The 20,258-nt window shown below is 42.6% G+C and overlaps 1 protein-coding gene across 1 annotated transcript in view; it reads left to right on the plus strand.

The window, feature by feature from the left end:
• Positions 1-265: 265 nt before the first annotated feature.
• The window catches only part of enah (ENAH actin regulator), a gene marked incomplete at its 5' end in the record, with an annotated part of 124,565 nt that continues 104,572 nt past the window's right edge, over positions 266-20,258 (plus strand). Inside the window, one exon of the mRNA XM_080745324.1 lies at positions 266-357. Within this exon, the coding sequence (XP_080601450.1) occupies positions 266-357 (92 nt within the window). The remainder of the gene's footprint in view (positions 358-20,258) is intronic.

Genomic DNA, 20,258 nt, shown 5'->3' on the forward strand with positions numbered 1-20,258 from the left:
AGAGGAACCCGAGAGCCGAGAAGGAGGGAAGTCGAGAGGAGAGGAAAAGGACACGCTGGGGAGGTGGCGGCGGTGGTGGTGGGGGGGAGAGAGGTTTAGCAGAGAAGAAGAAGTGGAGAGGTGAGGTTTTGGAGAGGCGACGGGAGTGGGATACAGAGAGAGAGAGATATTGGAACAGTATAGAGGAGGGGAGGGGAGGGGAGGAGGGGGTCCCCGCTGGGAGGCAGCGGCAGGGGGAAGAGGTGGTGGTGGTGTGTAGGAGACCATGCAGATCCAGCCTTCTGCTCCTCAGTCCAAAGCCTCCGCGTTCCTCCTCAGTCAGAGATGTGTGCTGGCCTCCAAGATGGAAGTCCACCGGTACGTACCTGCTGCAGATCTTTAGTCGACGTTCTAGTGAGTTCGACGGCCCGTCTTTCCCATCTGTCTACCCTCTTGTTTGTTAGTTTCTCTCTCACTCACTGTTTCTGTCTCTCTGTCTCTCCTCAATTCAATTAAGATAGGCTGTGTTACTGTGAAATACAGTGCATATTGATCCTAGTCGATGTTCTAGTGCAGTGTTTCTCAAACTGTTACATGTCAAGGTCTTCCCTCAACTCTGACAGTGTACAAATGGAACCATTTGTACATTGTTAGAGTTACAGACTTGTATAGGTCAATTTAAACCTCTATAAAGGAACCCACAAAGTCCCTGGAATCCACTTTTTGAGAACCACTGTTCTAGTGAGTTTGACGGCCCGTCTTTCTATCTATCTACCCTCTTGTTTGTTAATGACTTACTTTCTCTCTCTCGCTCACTATTTATGTCTCTTTCAATTCAATTAAAATAGGCTGTGTTAGCGTGAAATACAGTACATAATATTGGCAGAGTGTGCTGTTCTTGTCCGTCTCCCACTGCTTTTCTGGTTCAGTGGTTATCGAGTAGTAGTGTATAGCTGGCTCCAGAGTCAGGCGTATAATGCACACACTGTAACTGTATCCCCACGGCCATCTATCTTTAAAGGCTTTGAAAATGTGAAAACTCAAAACTCTTAAAACATGTGAGTCTGCAAAGTCAACTTCCACTCAGGTTGTCAGCAGAGCCGATTTGTCTGGCTGGCACCAGAGATTGAAGTCGACAAGTCGTAGTACGCTGGACTGTCACTGAGTTTGTAATGTTTATACGAGAGATGTGCAAGTCAACCAGTCCGTGGGTTGTCTGAACAGTTAGTCAACCAGTCTCAGTGAAGACCTACATATACTGTAAGTAGTCAAGCTGTATTTCATGGCATAGATAGAGCATTGTCTGCTAGATGGTTCTGATCATGTGCAGGTATAAAATGTGGCTTACAGATAACAGTGTTTTCCTCCTGAATTCATAATATGGATTTATTCTTACATGTATTTGGCAATATATCTAAGGGGTTATGAAAAACCCCAAAAAACTTGACTAGTTGACTAGTTGTCAAGTTGACTATTCTGACCACGCCATTGTTTATTTATATTTATATTTAAGAGGTGTGAAGAGGAATGTCACTGTGATCTTATAACAGTGCAATGAGTTTGAGTTGATTTACCCTTTAAAACCTCTTACTTGTTGTACGATGAATCCAAATAGTGAAGGCTATAGCTGATCTGCAAGCTCACAACGTGTCGCATTGAAAATGTAATTGTTTTTTACTCTCTCCCTTTTAGTAGACATTTACATTGCATTAAGCAAAGATAATACACTGCTTTGTTATTGACACTGTTAACATTTCAATAAGATCTGTATGAAGGGCCACAATTCATTTTAATTCTCTTTGGGGGAAGTATAACAGCATTGGTATTTGGTAGCCTCCACGCCAGTAGCAGACAGAGTACAATATGTATGTATCACAACAAGTAAGACGCCTTAGGGGCGAGAAGCGACCGCAGGGCGCTGGGAAACAACAGACAAAAAAAAAATAGTGAGTGTAAATCTGGCAACACACACACACACACACACACAGAGACTAGTTGCAGTGCCCTGTCAATCAGTGAGACAGTGCACGGCTGCAGTGAAACTGAGTGCCGTTACAGGCAAGCATTACAGTGTGACAGGCAAGAGTAACAGTGTAGAGTAATAGCGTGACACAACTGCTGCAAGTTTTCACACTAACTGCTCCCTGCGGTCGCAACTATCATACACTTAATTGACACAAACCAATGTTTAACATAATTTGCCTGTGTCTGTCTCCCAACCATTTTTGCCAAAGACATTTGGTGTAGAGGGGGAAAACAGGAAAGGACCAAGTACAGACCCCTACCTCAGTCGAAGTATATTAGTGCTTAATAATTTTAGGCTATTGTTCTAAACAGTGCATGGAACCTAGTCTGCTTTCTCTGATACACTATAAAATTCTGTCTTAGTTAAATTAAGGCCCAGGACTTAACAGTATGCTGTTCTAATTGCACAAGTTAATTAACTGAGTCCACGTGGTGTCCCCGGACTAAATTAGACCCTGATTAAATGGGTAGAAGAATGAAACCGTTAAGGTACTTTTTAAGACTTGAATTAAACCAGTGGTTCTCAAACTTTATCATGTAAAGGACCCAGAAATGAATATGTAATTTGCTGCGGACCCCCATCAGAAAATATTGTCTGCCCAAAGATTTGTGTCTAAAATATTTCAAAATTATTCAAAACTTTCAAAAGATTTTCAAGATTTCAATTAGCCAAAGTATGGGTTAAAGTTGTTAAGCTGATGTTTGATGCATTGTACAATAATTTTGCTGGGGACCCCCTGGAACCCCTTCATGGACCCCTGGGTCTTTGAGAACTACAACATTAAACAAACGACAAGTCAGACCTAAAGCACAGATTTAGTTGTCCTTGTTTCATTTGATGGATAAGGTGAATTTTCCCATATGGCCGCTCCTGTCATAAAGCGCACAGTCTGTCAAATCACCCATCAGACTAATAAAAAACACCCGTGTGTATAAGTTGCCTTGCCGTAGTGTGTCACTCCCTAGGGTGAGAGGTGATTGATGTTCAGCGATGTTTGTTAGCAATAACAGCAGCAGAGCTGTACGCAAACGCGTGCACACACAGACACACGCACATGCACATGCACACGCACACACACACACACACACACACACACCCTAGCCACTAGCAACAAGTCTATGCCCTACTCTTTGTGAGTGTACTTGTTGGCCTCCAATGCGCACGTGTGTGTGTGTGTATGTGTGTTGGTGGGTTACTTGTGCACATGTACAGTATCTGTTTTCTATTCATGCCTTTGGCTGGCAGCATGTAAACACATGCATGTGTGTGTAACCAAAGCTCATTAGTCTCCACCAGGCGTGCGTGCGTGCGTGCGTGCGTATGTGCGTGCGTGCGTGCGTGCGTGCGTGCGTGTGTGCGTGCGTGCGTGTGTGTGTTTGGGCCAATCAGAATAATATTTTCTTGTAAACACTGCCAGCAGGCCAAGGACCCCAATTCCCCAATATTTTTCACGTTGTCCTGAAACAATTTTCTTTTTGAAAATTAGTATTCCTAGTGCAAACTCCCCTCCAGGCACTCTTAAATATACCTACTGTATTGATGATAAACTTTATTTCAGACACAACGGTCCACTATTGTTGTTCTTGGTGTTGTTGATGGTATTGTATTGTATGAATTGTACTGTACGTATTAATGATGAATTGAGTACCACAGAAATATCACAGAAGAATGGACACGGGTACATACAGTACATACAGTACATACAATGAGTATCACAGAGACGGTCAGAGACGACGTATAACTGGTAATCAGTTGTACATGTGGTCTCTCTCTACGTCTTCCTCAGACGAGAGAGACGTAAAGAGAGATGTTGTACTGTTCCATGGCCCTAGTTTGTAATTACACTGCATACATGTACATCATTCTCTAGTATTATTAATAAGCCTGAGTTAGACACCGGCTTGCAACCGAGTATTATAAACTAGAACTGCACTCTGTCGAGGTGCCAACTTGCAACTTGTGCACAAGTAGGCCTACTTGAAGCTGGGCTGAATGAATGAGAAAACACAACTGAGTTCCGAAATTAGTTCGGGAAGTCACACCATTTCGGCAGCACCGAACAGCCGAACTTAGGAATTTATTTCCATTCGGCTCTAAAAGTGGAGTTTGCATCAGCCCAAAAAATCCAGTCCAAAAACTCCAAAAAGTCCATTCTTTAAGACAGTTAATAGAACACTATCAACTATTAATAAATGTCTTCCATGTTCTTCAATACAGTAAGTATTCAGCTTACAGGCATGCTAAAGATAATGAGACAAGCTACACGTTGGTTAGCCATATGCAAGCCCTGGCTTCAATGTATCACCTGGACTTTCTTTCAGCAAGTCTCTAGCTCCTAAATTGACCTTTAGACTTCAAGAAAATGGTTGGGATTGTAACCATGGATATCAATAGTTCTGTCTTATTTAAAACATGTTACATTGCATTTCCTTCCACTTTTATTAGTGGAAGAGGATAGGTGTCGATGTACTGATGAAAAGTTTACTTTGAAAAACAGGTAGTAAGGTTGCACGTTGTTAGCGGATACAAACCAAAGACTTGCTTAGGCTCTAAAAGTGCCATTCTCTGTAAAACACTTAGCCACTGGGAAGTCCCTGGCACGCAACATCCTTGGAGTGGACAAGTCGTTATTGTCCTCTGTGCGCCCTGTGAATGGGGGACCTACAGTAGCAGAGCTCTTGTTAAAATCTGCCAGGTTCCTGGTTAGCAAAGAACACACACTTTAGCGGCCCCACATCCTGGAAAGACTAGTGTGTGTGTGTGTGTGTGTGTGTGGGGGGGGGGGGGGGGAGACTTAGACTTGCACTCATAGTGACCCGACAGTTAACATGCATGCTTGGACACATGCACACGGACGCGCGCGCACACACACACACACACACGCACTGGCACTATTGAGCACAAGAGGCCTGCATGGTAGCCTCAGGTGTTAGGTGGAAGGAAGGCAGTTAGGTTCACAGCGTTTTACAAGAGTCCTCAGTGAAAGGACGTTTTCAACTGGGTGGGTGGGTGGGTGTGTGTGTGTGTGTGTGTGTGTGTGTGTGTGTGTGTGTGTGTGTGTGTGTGTGTGTGTGTGTGTGTGTGTGTGTGTGTGTGTGTGTGTGTGTGTGTGTGTGTGTGTGTGTGTGTGTGTGTGTGTGTGTGTGTGTGTGTGTGTGTGTGTGTGTGTGTGTGTGTGTGTCACTGAGATTCGCTGATATCTGTTGGAGTGGGACCAGTTTTTCCTGCTCATATTATGATGAAGTCACAGCATAGGATTTGTTGACACCTGTTGTGAAATTATGACTTTACTGGGTACAAAACAGAAGGTGTACGGTATTACTAACCACTTGCTGTAAGCCCTAAGTACGGTACTTTGTTTTACGACTAGTAACTGAAATAGCAGATCTCCTCCAGACTCTTGATTGACTTGATTTGACTTGATTTCCAAATGACATGCAACATATACGGTAAGTTTCATCTGACAAGAGGCAGTCATTTTCCTAACGAATATTTTTCATGTTATGTGTTATGAATCTAGAATATTTGAAAGTCGATTTCCTTCAATACAGTTATATCCTTTAGGAACATGGCACTAAAAATCACCATTGATATGCATCGCACAAGTCCGCCTATTCACATCTCTGCCTGGCTCCATCTCATTTTGGATGGTCTGTGCCATTTGTAAGCAGGTTTTTCATTTATTTATACATCTAGAGTAGACAATTATTATTACCCCCCTTTTCTCCCCAATTTAGTCATTATGCCAATTATGTCCTCTCCACACACATTTCTGTGTTGTCACTGCTGTTGTATCCTACCAGTGGTGTGTTCTAGACGTTTTTGGTGGGCATACTATAATCTATGATCCGCGGCTATTTGTGTGGCCAGGGCATACTCCAGTGCATAATGCCTATCAAATATGCTACTTTGAAAGGTACACAAGTGCAGACGCTATTCATATATATTTTTCCGACAGCAGGCGCCGTATACGTGCTTTACAGGTAGAACACAGCACTGTATCCTACTGACTCACCTGCCAGTGAGGAGCCCCCACCGGGAGGACTACTCCACCCGAGCGCACTACGTCAGCAGGTTTTGACGTCCCTATAGTTGATGCCTCCAGTGTGGCTACAGCCGTCAATGGTTGACGCGAACGTCTGACACGGTCAGTGTGTGTCGGCGGGCCAATTATCATAGAACTGAACTTTAAAACCACTCGAAATGCAGTCATTTTCCTGTATTTTCGCTGAGTGGTTTCCCACTGTGCTCCGCGGGGAGCCAGTCACGATGATGCTTGTTGCCTTGACATTGACAAAGGTCAGAGTTATTAGAGCCAATGAGAGTGAGTGGTAGACACCTGTGGAGACCCCTCTCCAGAGAGCCGCTGCCTCTCCAGTAGACCACTCATGTTACCTGTGAGAGACACTCGTTCAGCGCCTTAATTGAACTCAAGGGGATTCTGTCTACTGCCTCATGCAATGCGTTAAATGAGCCTGTTGTTCGACTAGGCCAATAGAGACTACGCAGGTAATTGCTGGGTTCTAATGATCTGTGCTTTAATGACGTGCATTATAGGTGACTAGCAAACATTAGAGGGAGGCGCTGATGTTAAAGGAACACTTGTTCAACGTTCTCTCTACTGTATCGGTCCGCAGACTCCACACTAATGCTCACGATGGCACGTAGCATTTTTGTCTACTTGCTTTGTGTCTCCAAAGTGGGCTGCTGAGAGCTCGATTCTCCCACCTGTTAGTTACCTCATCAGCAGAGATTTTGAACTGGATTTAAATCTTTCTTTTAATTGATGCAACAACTATGTCTACTATTTATTTAGCGTCAGCCCAGGAAAAAGAAAGGCTGTTGTTTCCATCAGCACCTTGAAATCCCCTCCGATTTGTCATGCAGGTAAATGTCTGAGCTGAACACAGCCCAAGTCTTTATCATCTTATCATCTATTTGGGCCTTTATGCCTTTATTGATAGGACATTAGACAGACAGGAGATGGGGAGTGACATGCAGCAAAGGTCGTCGAGAACGGGATTCGAACCCACGACACGCTGTCAGGCATCAGAGTAATGCGTGGTATGCACCTGGACCGCTAGTCAATAGTCACTTAAGTACAACCCCTATGGACGTAGTAAAAATGTGCTGTGTTCTTTTAATGCGTTCATGGCATTAGGTAGTCCCCCCAGGAATCCGCGATTCCGCGATCGCAGAATTTTTCGCGGAATTCGCGACCACCCGCGGATTTCTCGGCCGTTCGCGGACTTTTCTGACGTCCGCGGAATAGCGGTCGCGAGTGGCAGCAGAGCGGCGGGAGTAGTCATTACTACTATTATAAAACAATGTGTACATGGTCTGGCAAGTGGCCACTTCATACAGAGCCTGGGGAATAGCTTAGCTTCCTCCTGCTAGTTGCACTGACGCTGTATTGGTCCGGTCCCACATTCGTTCCTGACAGAAACTGTGTCCTGATCTATAGTTCCTCTCTGCCTCTATAATGGTCCTGGCAATAACAATGCTAATACAGAAGAGAATAAATAAATATTACACCCATACTAGGTAGTAGGTAGGCTATCCTCTAAAATGTGGTTACTATGGGCATTGGTTAATTTGCATGACAATATAGTCTTTGCAACAGAAAGTAATTATTAAAAACAATAACAATTAAAAAAATAATAGATTTAATATTAGATTTTTATTCTCAAAAATGATTATTTGATTATTCTAACCACTAATTACAATTAATTGTAGCTATTTCATGAAGGGTTTTACTTGATTATTAGAACTATATCATTTTTAGCTTGATAACTGGTCATTTTAGGTTGTTTATTAATGTCCGCGGAATCAAGAATTGTTCACCACAGAATTCCGCAGAATCAGGATTGTTCTCCGCGGAATAAAGCATTTTTCTCCGCGGATTCCTGGGGGGACTAATTAGGGTGGTATAATAGACATTAGATTTATGTACCCAGGGGAACAATGAGGCACTGCCGAACATGGGGAGTTAAGCCAGGCTGCGACTGTAACTAACCCTATAACTACTGTTCTCTGAAACGCCTACTTTCTCTTTCACCAGCATCTCCTCAGTCTAGAAATGGACAAAGAATTGTGGTCTCCTACCCCTAGTTTGATGTACAATACATTAGACCACATGTGGTTATACTTGACCCCAATCTACACTGTAAAAGCCTCACTGTTCATTTAACTTTGCAGAAACCAAATGGATCACTGTTCATTCGGGAAGTTTTTTTTTGCACGCTCTCCAGTCTCCTAGTTACAGACCTATAAGGGTCCAATTAGTTTCTTAACCAACTGTAATTTAGATATGGACCCCTTGGAACCCCCTCAAAGACCATTGGTGGTCCCCAGACCCCATGTTGAGAACCAGTGTTTTGGATCACAGACCTCCATAATCTTCATCTGCCTATGGCAGACATTACCACATTTTCCAGCCATTCAAAAATCGCTGCTATTGGTGATAAACCAAATATATTCATGCTGTTTTCATGCTGTGAGTGAACAACAGACTGTAATTTGAATGCACCTTAACGCTGCTCTGAATATTACGTTCCCATGAATGACCTCTGGTCGCCGTGGGCTCAGATAAACCAGACTACACGCCACACACACAGTATTTTATTTTTGTCTGCGATGACCCTCTCCGCAGAGCTAGTTCTGAAGCCATAGCTCTTTAACTTTGGTGGGAGACGCTAGCGGTACATTTTTCACTCATCAGTTATTCATGAAATAACTCATTTCATGAATCACTCATTTCATGAATGGTCAGCCACAAATATTGACTGCCTTGAGGACTCCGAGCCACCATCAATCAACTAGCTTTGTTTTGAAAGCTTCCATGTGAATTTATCTTTTTAATATAATTTATTTGCCTAGTCTAAAAATGGTCTGTAACACACACACAAGCCACATAAGCTAATAGTAAACTAATAGTTATTCGTAACTTTTTTGGAGCGGTGAAACCGCGCTCCCAATGTTTCGCTTTGTCCGTGGCTGGCTGGCTGGCTTTGTCCGTATCATGAACTGCAATACCGCTGGTGACCAGTGGTAGGCCTGTACACACACACTCACACACACCTGTATAGCTGCTCAAATTCACCGCTCCACTTCGAACCGAGGTTAGATTTTTAACCTTATTTTTAGTATTTGTACATCTCACACCAACATTTCACTAATCTCTCAAGACAGACTCTGATGCTACGCAAGTCAAAGGAAGAGGAACAGACAGAGAGTGCGTTCCCTTTTCTTTGACGACGGTTAGCCAGATTGACATTTCACTGCTTGTACCTGTATGAGTGAGTGTAGTGAGTGACAGATAAACCCTCTTCTCTTGTTCTGCACTTGAGAGAGACTATACGGCCCATTTTATGCCAATTTTGCATCTTGAGTACTGGGAGGAACATCTTGACTGTTAGCAGTGACAGGAGATCCCCAGGCGCAGCTAATATGGTGGCTGGCTGACTGCTCACAGACGCGTGAACACACCGAAAGGGTGAAATGTACCCATTTGTACCCAAGTGAAACATCACTTCACTCTTGCCGAGGTGTGTTTTCTATACATGGTCCCCCATTGGCCTTTTCCTACCGTTCTCTGTTAGTGTGTTTTCATGGAGAGCAGTTGGAAAGCTGTCCTGTCCTGTGCTTGCACTGCAGTACGCCTCATCATGTTGTGTGCTGTGCTTCGCATCATGAAACAGTACAGTATGTGTAGTGTACATGCGCAGAGTTGTCCACGTGCATGTGCTGTATGAGTGTGTTGGTGTAGCAATTGTGTGTGTTTGTGTGTGTGTGTGTGTGGGGGGGGGGGAGTCGACACAACATGCAAATGGTTGGGGACGTCTAGTGCACTGGTTCCTGAAGTGGATTTCGGGGACCCCCAGAGGGTCCTTGAGGTGGTTCCATAGGTCCCTAGTAAAATCATTGAGAGGTAACCAAATGGACCCTTTTTGGATTGTAACTCAAAGAATGTAAATATGGAACAAAATGGACCTGTAAGTTAATGAATTTTACATTGTAGACTGGGTACCAGAGATTCAAATGGTATCAAATCGGGGTCCGGTTTAATGCATATCAAAGTGAGAATTATTCTTATAACCACACCGTAAAAATCTTCTCTCACATGGGGGTCCCTGGCATATGTTTTCAAATGGGTACCCGCAGACTAATATGAATCAATCTGGGGGTCCTTCACTGGAAAAGGGTTTGCCGGCTAACTGATGGTTGCTAGCAGCACTCATACTGACACATGCAGTCCAATACACACAAGCACTGTGATGCATTACAGACATGAACCCTCTTAAATAATACATGGACACGCACGCACGCACACACACACAGAGAGCAACATACCACACACACACACACACACACACACACACACACACACACGCACACAATGGCTGTACACATATCAATGTGAGCAGTGGCAGGCTATATATAGTCCCAACGGTGATGATATCTCAGTCACACTAGTGATATTTTTACTGTTATGCTACACACATGGTCGCTACACCTCTCTCTCTCTCTCTCTCTCTCTCTCTCTCTCTCTCTCCATCGCTCTCAAACACTATATCTGGCATTCAGAATGACTCATACTAGTGAGTGGAGTGTATTTTCATGTGTTCCTCTGTGTCTGTCTGTCTGTTGGCAAGGTGAACTGAAGGCAATCCATGAGAACCCACAACACAGACCAAGCAGGCGCACACGCACGCACATGCATGCTTTGCATTCAGTCTCATGATTCTGTATTGTAGATCACTGGAAATGGACAAACCAAACACAACCACCATCAAAGAAAATAGGTCTATTCCAGGCGTCATAGCTTGTGTGTTTGAATGTGTTCCCATTGGTCCAGTAAAATATAGCATCTAATACATAAGTAAATGATTTAGGAGCTCACTCTCTCTGTTTCTCAACCTCCATCTTTCTGCCCATAAAAGGGCAGCTGGGTGGATTCTGCACTGATTACTAAACTTGTAAATGTTCCCTCTTCCTACAAACCCCCGGCAGGGTAGGCATACTCTAATAATGATACCGGACATCACATTATCTGTTTATAAAGGCAAATGGTCAGCATTTCTACTTTACCTTTATCCAAAGTGCTTTACGATCTACAGTAACTCTCTCTCGCGCTCTCACACACACACACACACACACACATGCGCACGCATGCACGTGCACACACATACACGCGCGCACACACACACACACAGCCACCCCTACCCCTTACACTTCCAGGCTCTGAAACAGCAACTCTTTAAAAATTAAGCTGTTTCCCTTCGTGATGTCTCTCATCTCTGTCCTTTTTTAAAGATTTATTTTGTGGCTTTTTATGCATTTTATTGATAGGACAGTAGACGGACAGGAAATGGGGAGAGAGATGGGGAGTGACAACGAGCAAAGGTCGTCAGGATCAGGATTCATTTCTCTCGCACCCATTTCTCCCCCTCTCTGAGCATAAACACAAGCCTCAAAAGCGACAAGCCTCTGAGGGGTTTGGAGCAACATGGTAAAAATGTTTAGAGACACGTGTGTGTGTGTGTGTGTGTGTGTGTGTGTGTGTGTGTGTGTGTGTGTGTGTGTGTGTGTGTGTGCGTGTGCGTACACGTGCATGTGCACAACCAGCTGCGTGTCTGGGGAGGGGGCTTGCATTTGTGTTAGGTGAAACGTTTGGAAATGTTTACTGTTTTTGTGTGTATCTTTGTGCATGTGTTTGCTGAACAAAAACAAGTATGTCAGGAGACTCGTCATGACATGAGATTGAGTCTCCCACTCTCCCTGGAGGCAAGTGTTACATGTAGCTGCCACGGGCAACTGACAGTTTTCTGGGACTTTGTGGGATTGCATCAAATTGCAATATGTCCAATGTTCTGGTCACACAGAGTCAGGGTGCTGATATTGTTACGTGTTGGCTCACTGGAAACACTGCTACACCAGTGGGTCTCAGGGTGTATTGTTCCTTGAGTGGGTTCCAGATGGCCCCTTACTGGTCCATTTGGATCCATTTGTACACTCTCAGAGTTATAGGGGGCCTTGAAATTAAAATGTTTTGAGAACCACTGTGCTACACTAAATGGAACAGAGCCTTCATTAGGCCTAGTTTAATTGTCGAGACTCGAGACCTGAAGGAATTTCTTTCCAATATGACTACCTTAATATGTTTTTTGTTTGTACGTACAGTTTATGTTGAACAGACTTGTTGGATAGATACTCGTATAGTCATCTATTGGTGGAATATACTAAGCATATCGTCACTGTCGGGCAGAAACCTTGTATCTCCCAAGTTTCACATTTTTGTTTTTTCGTGAATAAAAGTCCTACTTAATCATAAGAGTGTCGCACAAAAGTAGTGAAAATAGCAGATCTACAAGCACATCGCGAGGCGTTGTGTGGGGCTATTTTCACTATTTTAAATCGTTTTAAAATGATAACAAAATAAAGGAAGGTTTTGGACATACAAGGTTTCCACGCGTCATCGACGATATACAGAGCTATTGTACCAGTCAGAAACTCAATGTCTGAGGCATTGTTCTGTTTGGGAGCTGCTGTTGAGCTGCGCGAGGCTTTAACTTTCCATAGCAGTCAGGATGTTTTGATATCTTATTCAGCAACATTACTGCCAAAAAGTGGCGCAGTGTCTTCTGACATTGCTTGACACCGACACTGGCCAAATGCCAAATGCTGTTATTTTGGCAGTGGCCGATTTTGGTCCATCATTTGTTTCAGTTCTTTCTGTCACAGAGGCGGTTGCTGTGATTTGGAGCCGAGGCGTGAATTCGATTATGAGAATATATATTCGACAGTAAGCGTGGACTAGGCGCTCGTTGTTCTACAATATCAATTCAAGCAAAGTAGTGCGTGCTGATGGACGTTGATATATAGCTGTGCAGCCTACCTTCAGTCTGAAACACTTTTGTATGACACTGACATCATTGCATGATGCATCCTTATTTATTCTAGCTTTTTCAACCAGCCATGTGTACAGTACATCCATGCTCGAGCATGCTGTCACAACAAGTTGTATTTTTGACACTTGCACTGCTGAAACACTAGCGGGATTAACATACAGGTCCTGTAGACTACATGAGTCATTATTTCACATCTGAGAACATTAAAGTAGAACTATCAGAAAGTGTAACCCTTGTAAAAATAATGGGTCCATCTTTATAGTTTAGCTATAGTTGTCCAAAGACAGTTAAACTATGAGACATAAGCTTGTGGCGGCAAGCCCCCTCTTGTGGATATAACGATACTGACCATTTTTGGAGCTGTGTGAAGCACAGGCTCCCTATACGTGGCCGTGTGGGTCTGTCTGTGTGTCTGTGTGTCTGTCTGTCTGTCTGTGTGTGTGTCTGTATGTAGCCTGAACTTCCTAAACTTCGGCACGCCACTAGTCCCACAGTTTTGCCACCACACACTCGCGCCATATGACCGGCTTACTCGGGAATCGTGGGCTATTACTTTTCTAAGAGAAAGGTTCTATAGTTTAATTGATATTAATTTATTAGTGAATTAATTTTCCCCATTGACTTATAATGGGAATCGCAAAAACTCACATTCAATTATTTGTCTCTCGCAAACCATAGGGGCTAGAGTTTCAAGACTTGGAGAGGAGGTTCATAATGATTTCAAGGATTAAATAAAAAATAATTGTGTCATTTGGCCGCATGGTGGCGCCATAACACCCCACTTTACGTTTTGGCCTGTAACTCTTGAACCGTAGGTCGGAAAATTAAAAATATTTTTTCCCTGGATTCCTTGGGTCATGACGCATCTCCCCATATAGGCCACGCCCATTTGCGCCATGATAGATTTTCCGCCATCTTGAATTTTCTCCAAAACACACTTTTTGCTCCTTTTCCTACATATTTTCTTCAAATGTCACAAAAATCGGTACACATGATCCACACACACACACACACACACACACACACACACACACACACACACACACACACACACACACACAGCTCCACTTCACACGGGTGTGATTTTTTAATGTATACCCTTATGTGCATTACTTTCTATACAAAATATCATAATAAAACATACACACACTTGCCTACTCCTCCCATTTATTCCCTTGTGACACGAGCTGCTCCAGCCCGTAGGATTACGTGCAGTGACAAAGACCACCCTCCTCCAAACATTAATTGCACACCACCAAGAGCACCCGAGGAGAACTTGTATGCCAGTTGAAATCAGCCATCATCTAGGTGTCAGTTGACCCCCAAACAAACTAACTCTCTTGCTTTGTCTTTTGCCACACTTTCAACTGATAACCAGAGTTTTCTGTTTTCTGTGAGGGCCTCTGTAAGTTCCTCTCTGCTTGCCCCTAATTACTTCCATATGGCCTGGAATGCCGGCCTTCTCTTAACTGCACTAGAAGTACAGTAAAAGTAGGATGGACAATAATGGAGTGAGACGCAGTGGACATAGGTTAGGAATTCAGAGAAGAGAGAGAGATGGAAAGAGAGGATAGACTTAGAGAGAGAGAGAGAGAGGAAGGATGTTAAGTGTGGGTGGGATGCTCCCTAGATCCCCTCCATCCTGCTGCCTCTTCCTCATGGAGTCCATCTGGATTCCTCCTCCTCTTCATATGGTGGACATTTTGCCCTTACTTCATACTCACAAATATGAAGCAGGGCTGGACTGGGACATAAATTCGGCCCCGACTTCTTGGCCCAGACCGGCCCACACCAACCGGCACGGTGGGCCGGTGCCACTAAAGGATTGGCCTGAAAACCTTTTGAAATTTTGTAAAACCTTTTAAAAACACAAATCTTTCGGAGGGTCCCTGGCAAAATAAATAAATCTGAGGTTCCGCAGCAAAATACATTCGGGGGTCACTTGACATGAAAAGGTTCGGGAACCACTGGTTTATCCAACAGTAAGAAGCATTGTTCCATCCACCGCTCAACAGGATGCCTTTTAAGAAAGGCCCTTATCGAGCTTCCAGTTGCTCCAGTGGAGCTGCTCCGCGGCCAGCCGCGGAACAGAGTGGTTGGACCCGAGCAGCTCCCAGGTGGCTGGCCCGCTTTGTGCAGCACTGCTCTGATCCTCTCCTCAGTCCTGTTGCCATGTTTTTGTTTGCAGCTGTGGATGTTTGGACCGTGGCTTGATGGTAAGGCCAGCAAGCCATGGCATTGTCCACCAAGCTGGGGAGAGAGAGAGTGAGGGGGAGGAAAAAAAGAGTGGGGCAGAGGAATAGAGAGGGAGCCAAAAGAAAGTAAAAGAGGGATCGGAGGGAAGAAAAGAGAGAAAGTAGAGGTACTTCATGATGTGGTGTAAATTCTGTCTGGGCTGTTTACTGATGAGTCAAGTCTGTAATCCGAAATCCTGAGTGTCATTTCAACTTGGATGGTATATAAATGGACCCGTAGAAGAGAGTTAAATTGAAACTTGAGATTTGGCTGTGTGACAACAACATGTCAAAAGACAGACTCGGTCAATTAAATCAGGCTTAGTTCTCTGTCTCTCTCTCTGTCTTTCTGTCTCTCCCCCCCTCAACTAGGGATGGGACGATAAGCCATATTATCGTTTATCGCGATAAAAAACATAATAATAAAAAACACAAGATAATCCTATCGTGGAGATTGAATCGTTCTCCGTCATGCACTGGGATCAATTCACCTTTTATTTGCCGAGCTGCATATCCGGTACAATTTAAAACCCTCTATTGGTAAAACATACTTATAATATACGTACTTGATAGTCTTTTTTTTTCACTCTCTACCAAATCTCTTTGCTGCGTTGTGAGCTTGTAGATCTGCTAATTTTGGCAAATGTTCCGCCCCAGGATAATGGATGTTGGGGATATTTTGATTATCGCGATAATATTGTAAATCGGGATTTCTTTGGTCACAATAAACGCAATCTGGCTAGCCATCGTCAAGAAAAGGGACCGCCCACTTGCGCAGCTACTACTCTGTCTCGAGAGAATGCAATAAACGTGATATGAAATGTTCATATCGCTCCATCCCTGCCCTCAACACAGAATTAGGATAACTTACAGTAGTGTCTGGATGTGTGTTAGGGGCGGTGTCTGTCAGGCAGTCAGTCTGATGGGAAACAGAGGATGCGGTGAGGGTGTAGAAACTGATGCCAGACTAGAGGTTGACTGCTTGAATGACTCTGGTTCAGTGGAATCATATGTGTTCAAATGGCAAGAGAAAAACATGCAAGCTATGGCAACAGAGCTGAGCAAACACACATACTGTAACATGACCCTGGAATTGAGGAAGACCATGGATGAAAAACATTGAATTATAATGGTAAATATCACACAGCTTATTGCGTTATGGATTTTGTGTCATGCAGTTTTAACATTTAGTCTTCTAACATGCTGCGAGTACTGAGAACTAGCCTGAAGAATGTTGATTTGCTACGCTGAGACACGCTGAAAATCAATACTTGATTTACCCGTGTTGTGGTTGGTCGATTGCGCGTCTTATTTGCTTTGTCTAATTTTAGTTTGTTGGTTACAAAGTCCCAAGTTCTCAGCCTCAGTAGTGATGTAATAAGTTGGCACAACGTGTCATTGTACAAACATTATTTTTCTCCAATACTGTCTAGCTGTCTACGCTTTGTTGTTCTCTGTGATCTACTGACTACCAAAGTCAGTAGATCAAACAGAACAACAAAATGCCTCTCTCCAACAGTGGTACCTAAAAATAATGTCCCAAAAAATGTCTTACAAAAAGAAATTGGGGGGCATGTGGTCATCTTGGCATGAGTACAAGAGCACAATGATGGGTGATCAAAATGAGAAACACATGGTGCATTCGGAAATACAGTACACTCTGAGAATCTGCTTCAATCTCAGACCACTGCTGGTTTTGATGTCATAGAGCGCTCTGGTATCATCTAATTTAGTAGATAACCCATTAACTAACGCTGCTATTTTCATCCTTTAAAATTCATCTTTTTCTTTATTCATCCCATCTAAAAGGGATCATTACCTGTTTTGTCACAAGTGCGTAAGTGTTGAACAGTTCCAAACAAGCTGCAACCGTTGCATTTTGCAGTGATTTCCTCTGCCATTGTGCTCTGGGAGCAAAGCTCTTTGGATATTCCAATGCAGACGCTCAAACCGCTCTGAATTATTAGAACAACCATAGAACAGCCAGAGTGCGCTTCAGTGGTCTCACCAGTGGTGTAAAGCAGTGGTTCTAAACCTGTGGGTCGCCAGATTATTTTGGTGGGTCCCCAGACGATTAACTTAATGTGCAACATTGTTATCTCACTCAACAGTAAACAACTCAACATGAAGTTTAAGTCTATATAGAGGATGTATGCACAGTTGCGAGGCATTGTGAGCATGTAGATTTGCTATTTTCACAACCGTGTTATACAAAAATGTAATGCCTCAACTTTTAGTGCTGTTAAAATATGATTATTTTGGGGGTCGCGGCCTGAAAAGGTTGAGAACCACTTGTGTAAAGTAACTAAGTACATTTACTCAAGTACTGTACTTGGGTACAATTTTGAGGTACTTTTGCTTTACTGGAGTATTTCCAGTAAAGTCTGGGCCAAGAAGTCAGTGCCGAATTTATGTCCCAGTCTGTAGTTTTACTTCTACTCTACTACATCTCAGAATCAAATATTGTATGTACGTTTACTCCACTAGATTTATTTGAAAACTTTAGTTACAGGTACTATTTATTTTGTGGATTTTGATTATTACAAAACATGCTGTACATTAACCACTTCAGCACTAAAACATTTTGGCCATGGCCGATCTACAACCTCGCAATGCGACACATTCAAAGATTTTTATATACATTTGAAAACTTGTGAAATAAGACATTCTGCTGTTATTAATAGAAAATTAGTCATCTTTAAAGACTTTCATATTAGTCACTTTTACACACATCCCTACCCTTTTATCTTTCTTAGAATTTCTCTCAGTTTCTCGCCATTTCTGTTTCTCTGTCGAAATGTTTAATTCCCCCCCTCTCTCTCTTTCCCTCTACTCTCTCTCTCTCTCTCTCTCTCTCTCTCTCTCTCTGTGCTGATGCATCTTAACTCCCTCCCTCCCCTCCCATCCCTACTCCATCACCAGCCACTTCCCCGGGTTTCTTCCACGGAGTCAGACAGGATGTGACATCACAGTCGGGGGAGTTGTTAAACTGAGAGCTTCATTAACATTAATAAGAGGAGATGAAAATATTCTCATCACATATTCCATTCTCCACTGCTGCTGTTCTTCTCCATCCCTCAGACTTGCACTTCCTCTCACTTGCACTTACTTCTCGCTTTCTCGCTCTGTCAGAGTGTGTGTGTGTGTGTGTGTGTGTGTGTGTGTGTGTGTGTGTGTGTGTGTGTGTGTGTGTGTGTGTGTGTGTGTGTGTGTGTGTGTGTGTGTGTGTGTGTGTGTGTGTGTGTGTGTGTGTGTGTGTGTGTGTGTGTGTGTGAGTGTGTCGCTAACCTGCATGTATAAAGGGTGGGTGGGGTGGACCGACCGGGGGTCTTCCATGATGGCTAAAATGGTTTATTTCTTGAGATTTGCAGTTGCAATACAACCAAGTATTGAACATTGTTATTCTGATCAATGAGCAGTGTAGGTGAACGTTCTTCATTACTTTAAATAGCACTACTAGTGCAAATACAGTAGCCTACAGCGATAAGCAGATTAAAGGACCTACACCATGAATTTTCACTTTTTCTATTTTAAAACCTTTTTTTGGGGTCCCACTGGCACCTTCTATCCTCACAAAGTCCTATTTCTGTACATTGTGTCTTTCTCTGGTTTTGGGAAGACAGAGATGAAAAGCTTTCCACAGGTTCTCAGAACAGTGCTGTTCTGAGAGTTGATCCGTGTGACGTCACACGGATTCCCGTTTTTTTTCAGAGTAAAAAAAAAAAAAAAAACATTTTTTTTTTTTCAATTTTTTTTTTTTCAAAACTTAAAAAAAAAAAAATGCAATGCAGAGTTTTTTTCAAAAAAGATTTTTTTTTTCAAAAATGTTTTTTTTTCAAAACTTTTCAAAAAAAAATTTTTTTCAAAAAAATTTTTTTTTTCAAAAAACTTTTTTTTCAAAAAACTTTTTTTTTCAAAAACTTTTTTTTTTCAAAAACTTTTTTTTCAAAAACTTTTTTTTTTCAAAAAACTTTTTTTTTAAAAAACTTTTTTTTTTTTCAAAAACTTTTTCTTTTTCAAAAAACTTCTTTTTTTTCTGGAAAAACCCCACTAGATGCGCCCCTGAGCAAACAGAGGCCGTTTTGGTATTGCAGCTGGAGAGCCTCATTATAGTAGAGCTAGAACAAACAAAAAGAATGGTCAGAGTGTTTTTTGAGGGTTAAAACCTGTCTAAGACTCAATTTTGAGCATATATTTATACAAAAAATATAGTTTTAAAAGCATGGTGTAGGCCCTTTAAGCACAAAAGGATTAGACCTGACAAATTGCATGGATGTGTCTTTGAACTCTAGTGTGATTAATTAACTATTAATTACAGTAGGTCTCCTGTTAAATTAGATCACGGGTTGCAACTCACGGTTATGGCTACGATGATAACCCTGCTTATCTTGCTTAATATTGTAATTACGATTATTAATCACAATTATTGATGATGAAAAATTTTGGTGGCCTTTTTTATCATTTACTTAACCTTTGTTTCTCATTGTGCTTATTATCGTACTTGCCTTATCTTAGGCCAAATGGTCTGTTAACGTCTGGGATTATATTGTGCCTGTGCCTCATCCTTGTGATGGATGGGCAGATATGTACAGTACTATCTGGTTATTATCTTGTTTAATGTAGTGATGGAAGATGAGGGAATTGAGATGAAGGAAAGGTGCAACAGCTGACCAAATAAGATGTTTGACACAAAAGAAAATCATGATTTTAAATTGGTTTTGATTAATTGTACAGTGCTACTTGATAGGTACAGTGGAGAGAGACGGAAACTCAGAGAGTAGAGGAGCGCCACTGGCAAATTGTCCGGCCAAGGGGAAATACAACTTTTTTTTTAAGGTTCTGCTCTACAGTGGTTCTCAAACCTTTTCTTTCAAGGGTGCCCAGTTTGGTCTGTGTTAGGCTAAGGGCTCCCATAACCCTGGGTTACGGGTCAATTTGATTCCATTAGCTCCTTACGTCAATGGGACAATCATAGTCACTTTGTTTAAATGTAGCTCTGAAGCCTATGCCACAAATCAGCAGTAATCAGAAAGTAATGTATGATTTCCTGTGTACAGTGCATTCAAGTAAATGACTAGACAATAAAGTTAGTGCCATAGACAGTGTGTG

This window comes from Nannobrachium achirus, assembly GCF_963921795.1.
Source record: "Nannobrachium achirus genome assembly, chromosome: 16".
Classification (NCBI taxonomy): domain Eukaryota; kingdom Metazoa; phylum Chordata; class Actinopteri; order Myctophiformes; family Myctophidae; genus Nannobrachium; species Nannobrachium achirus.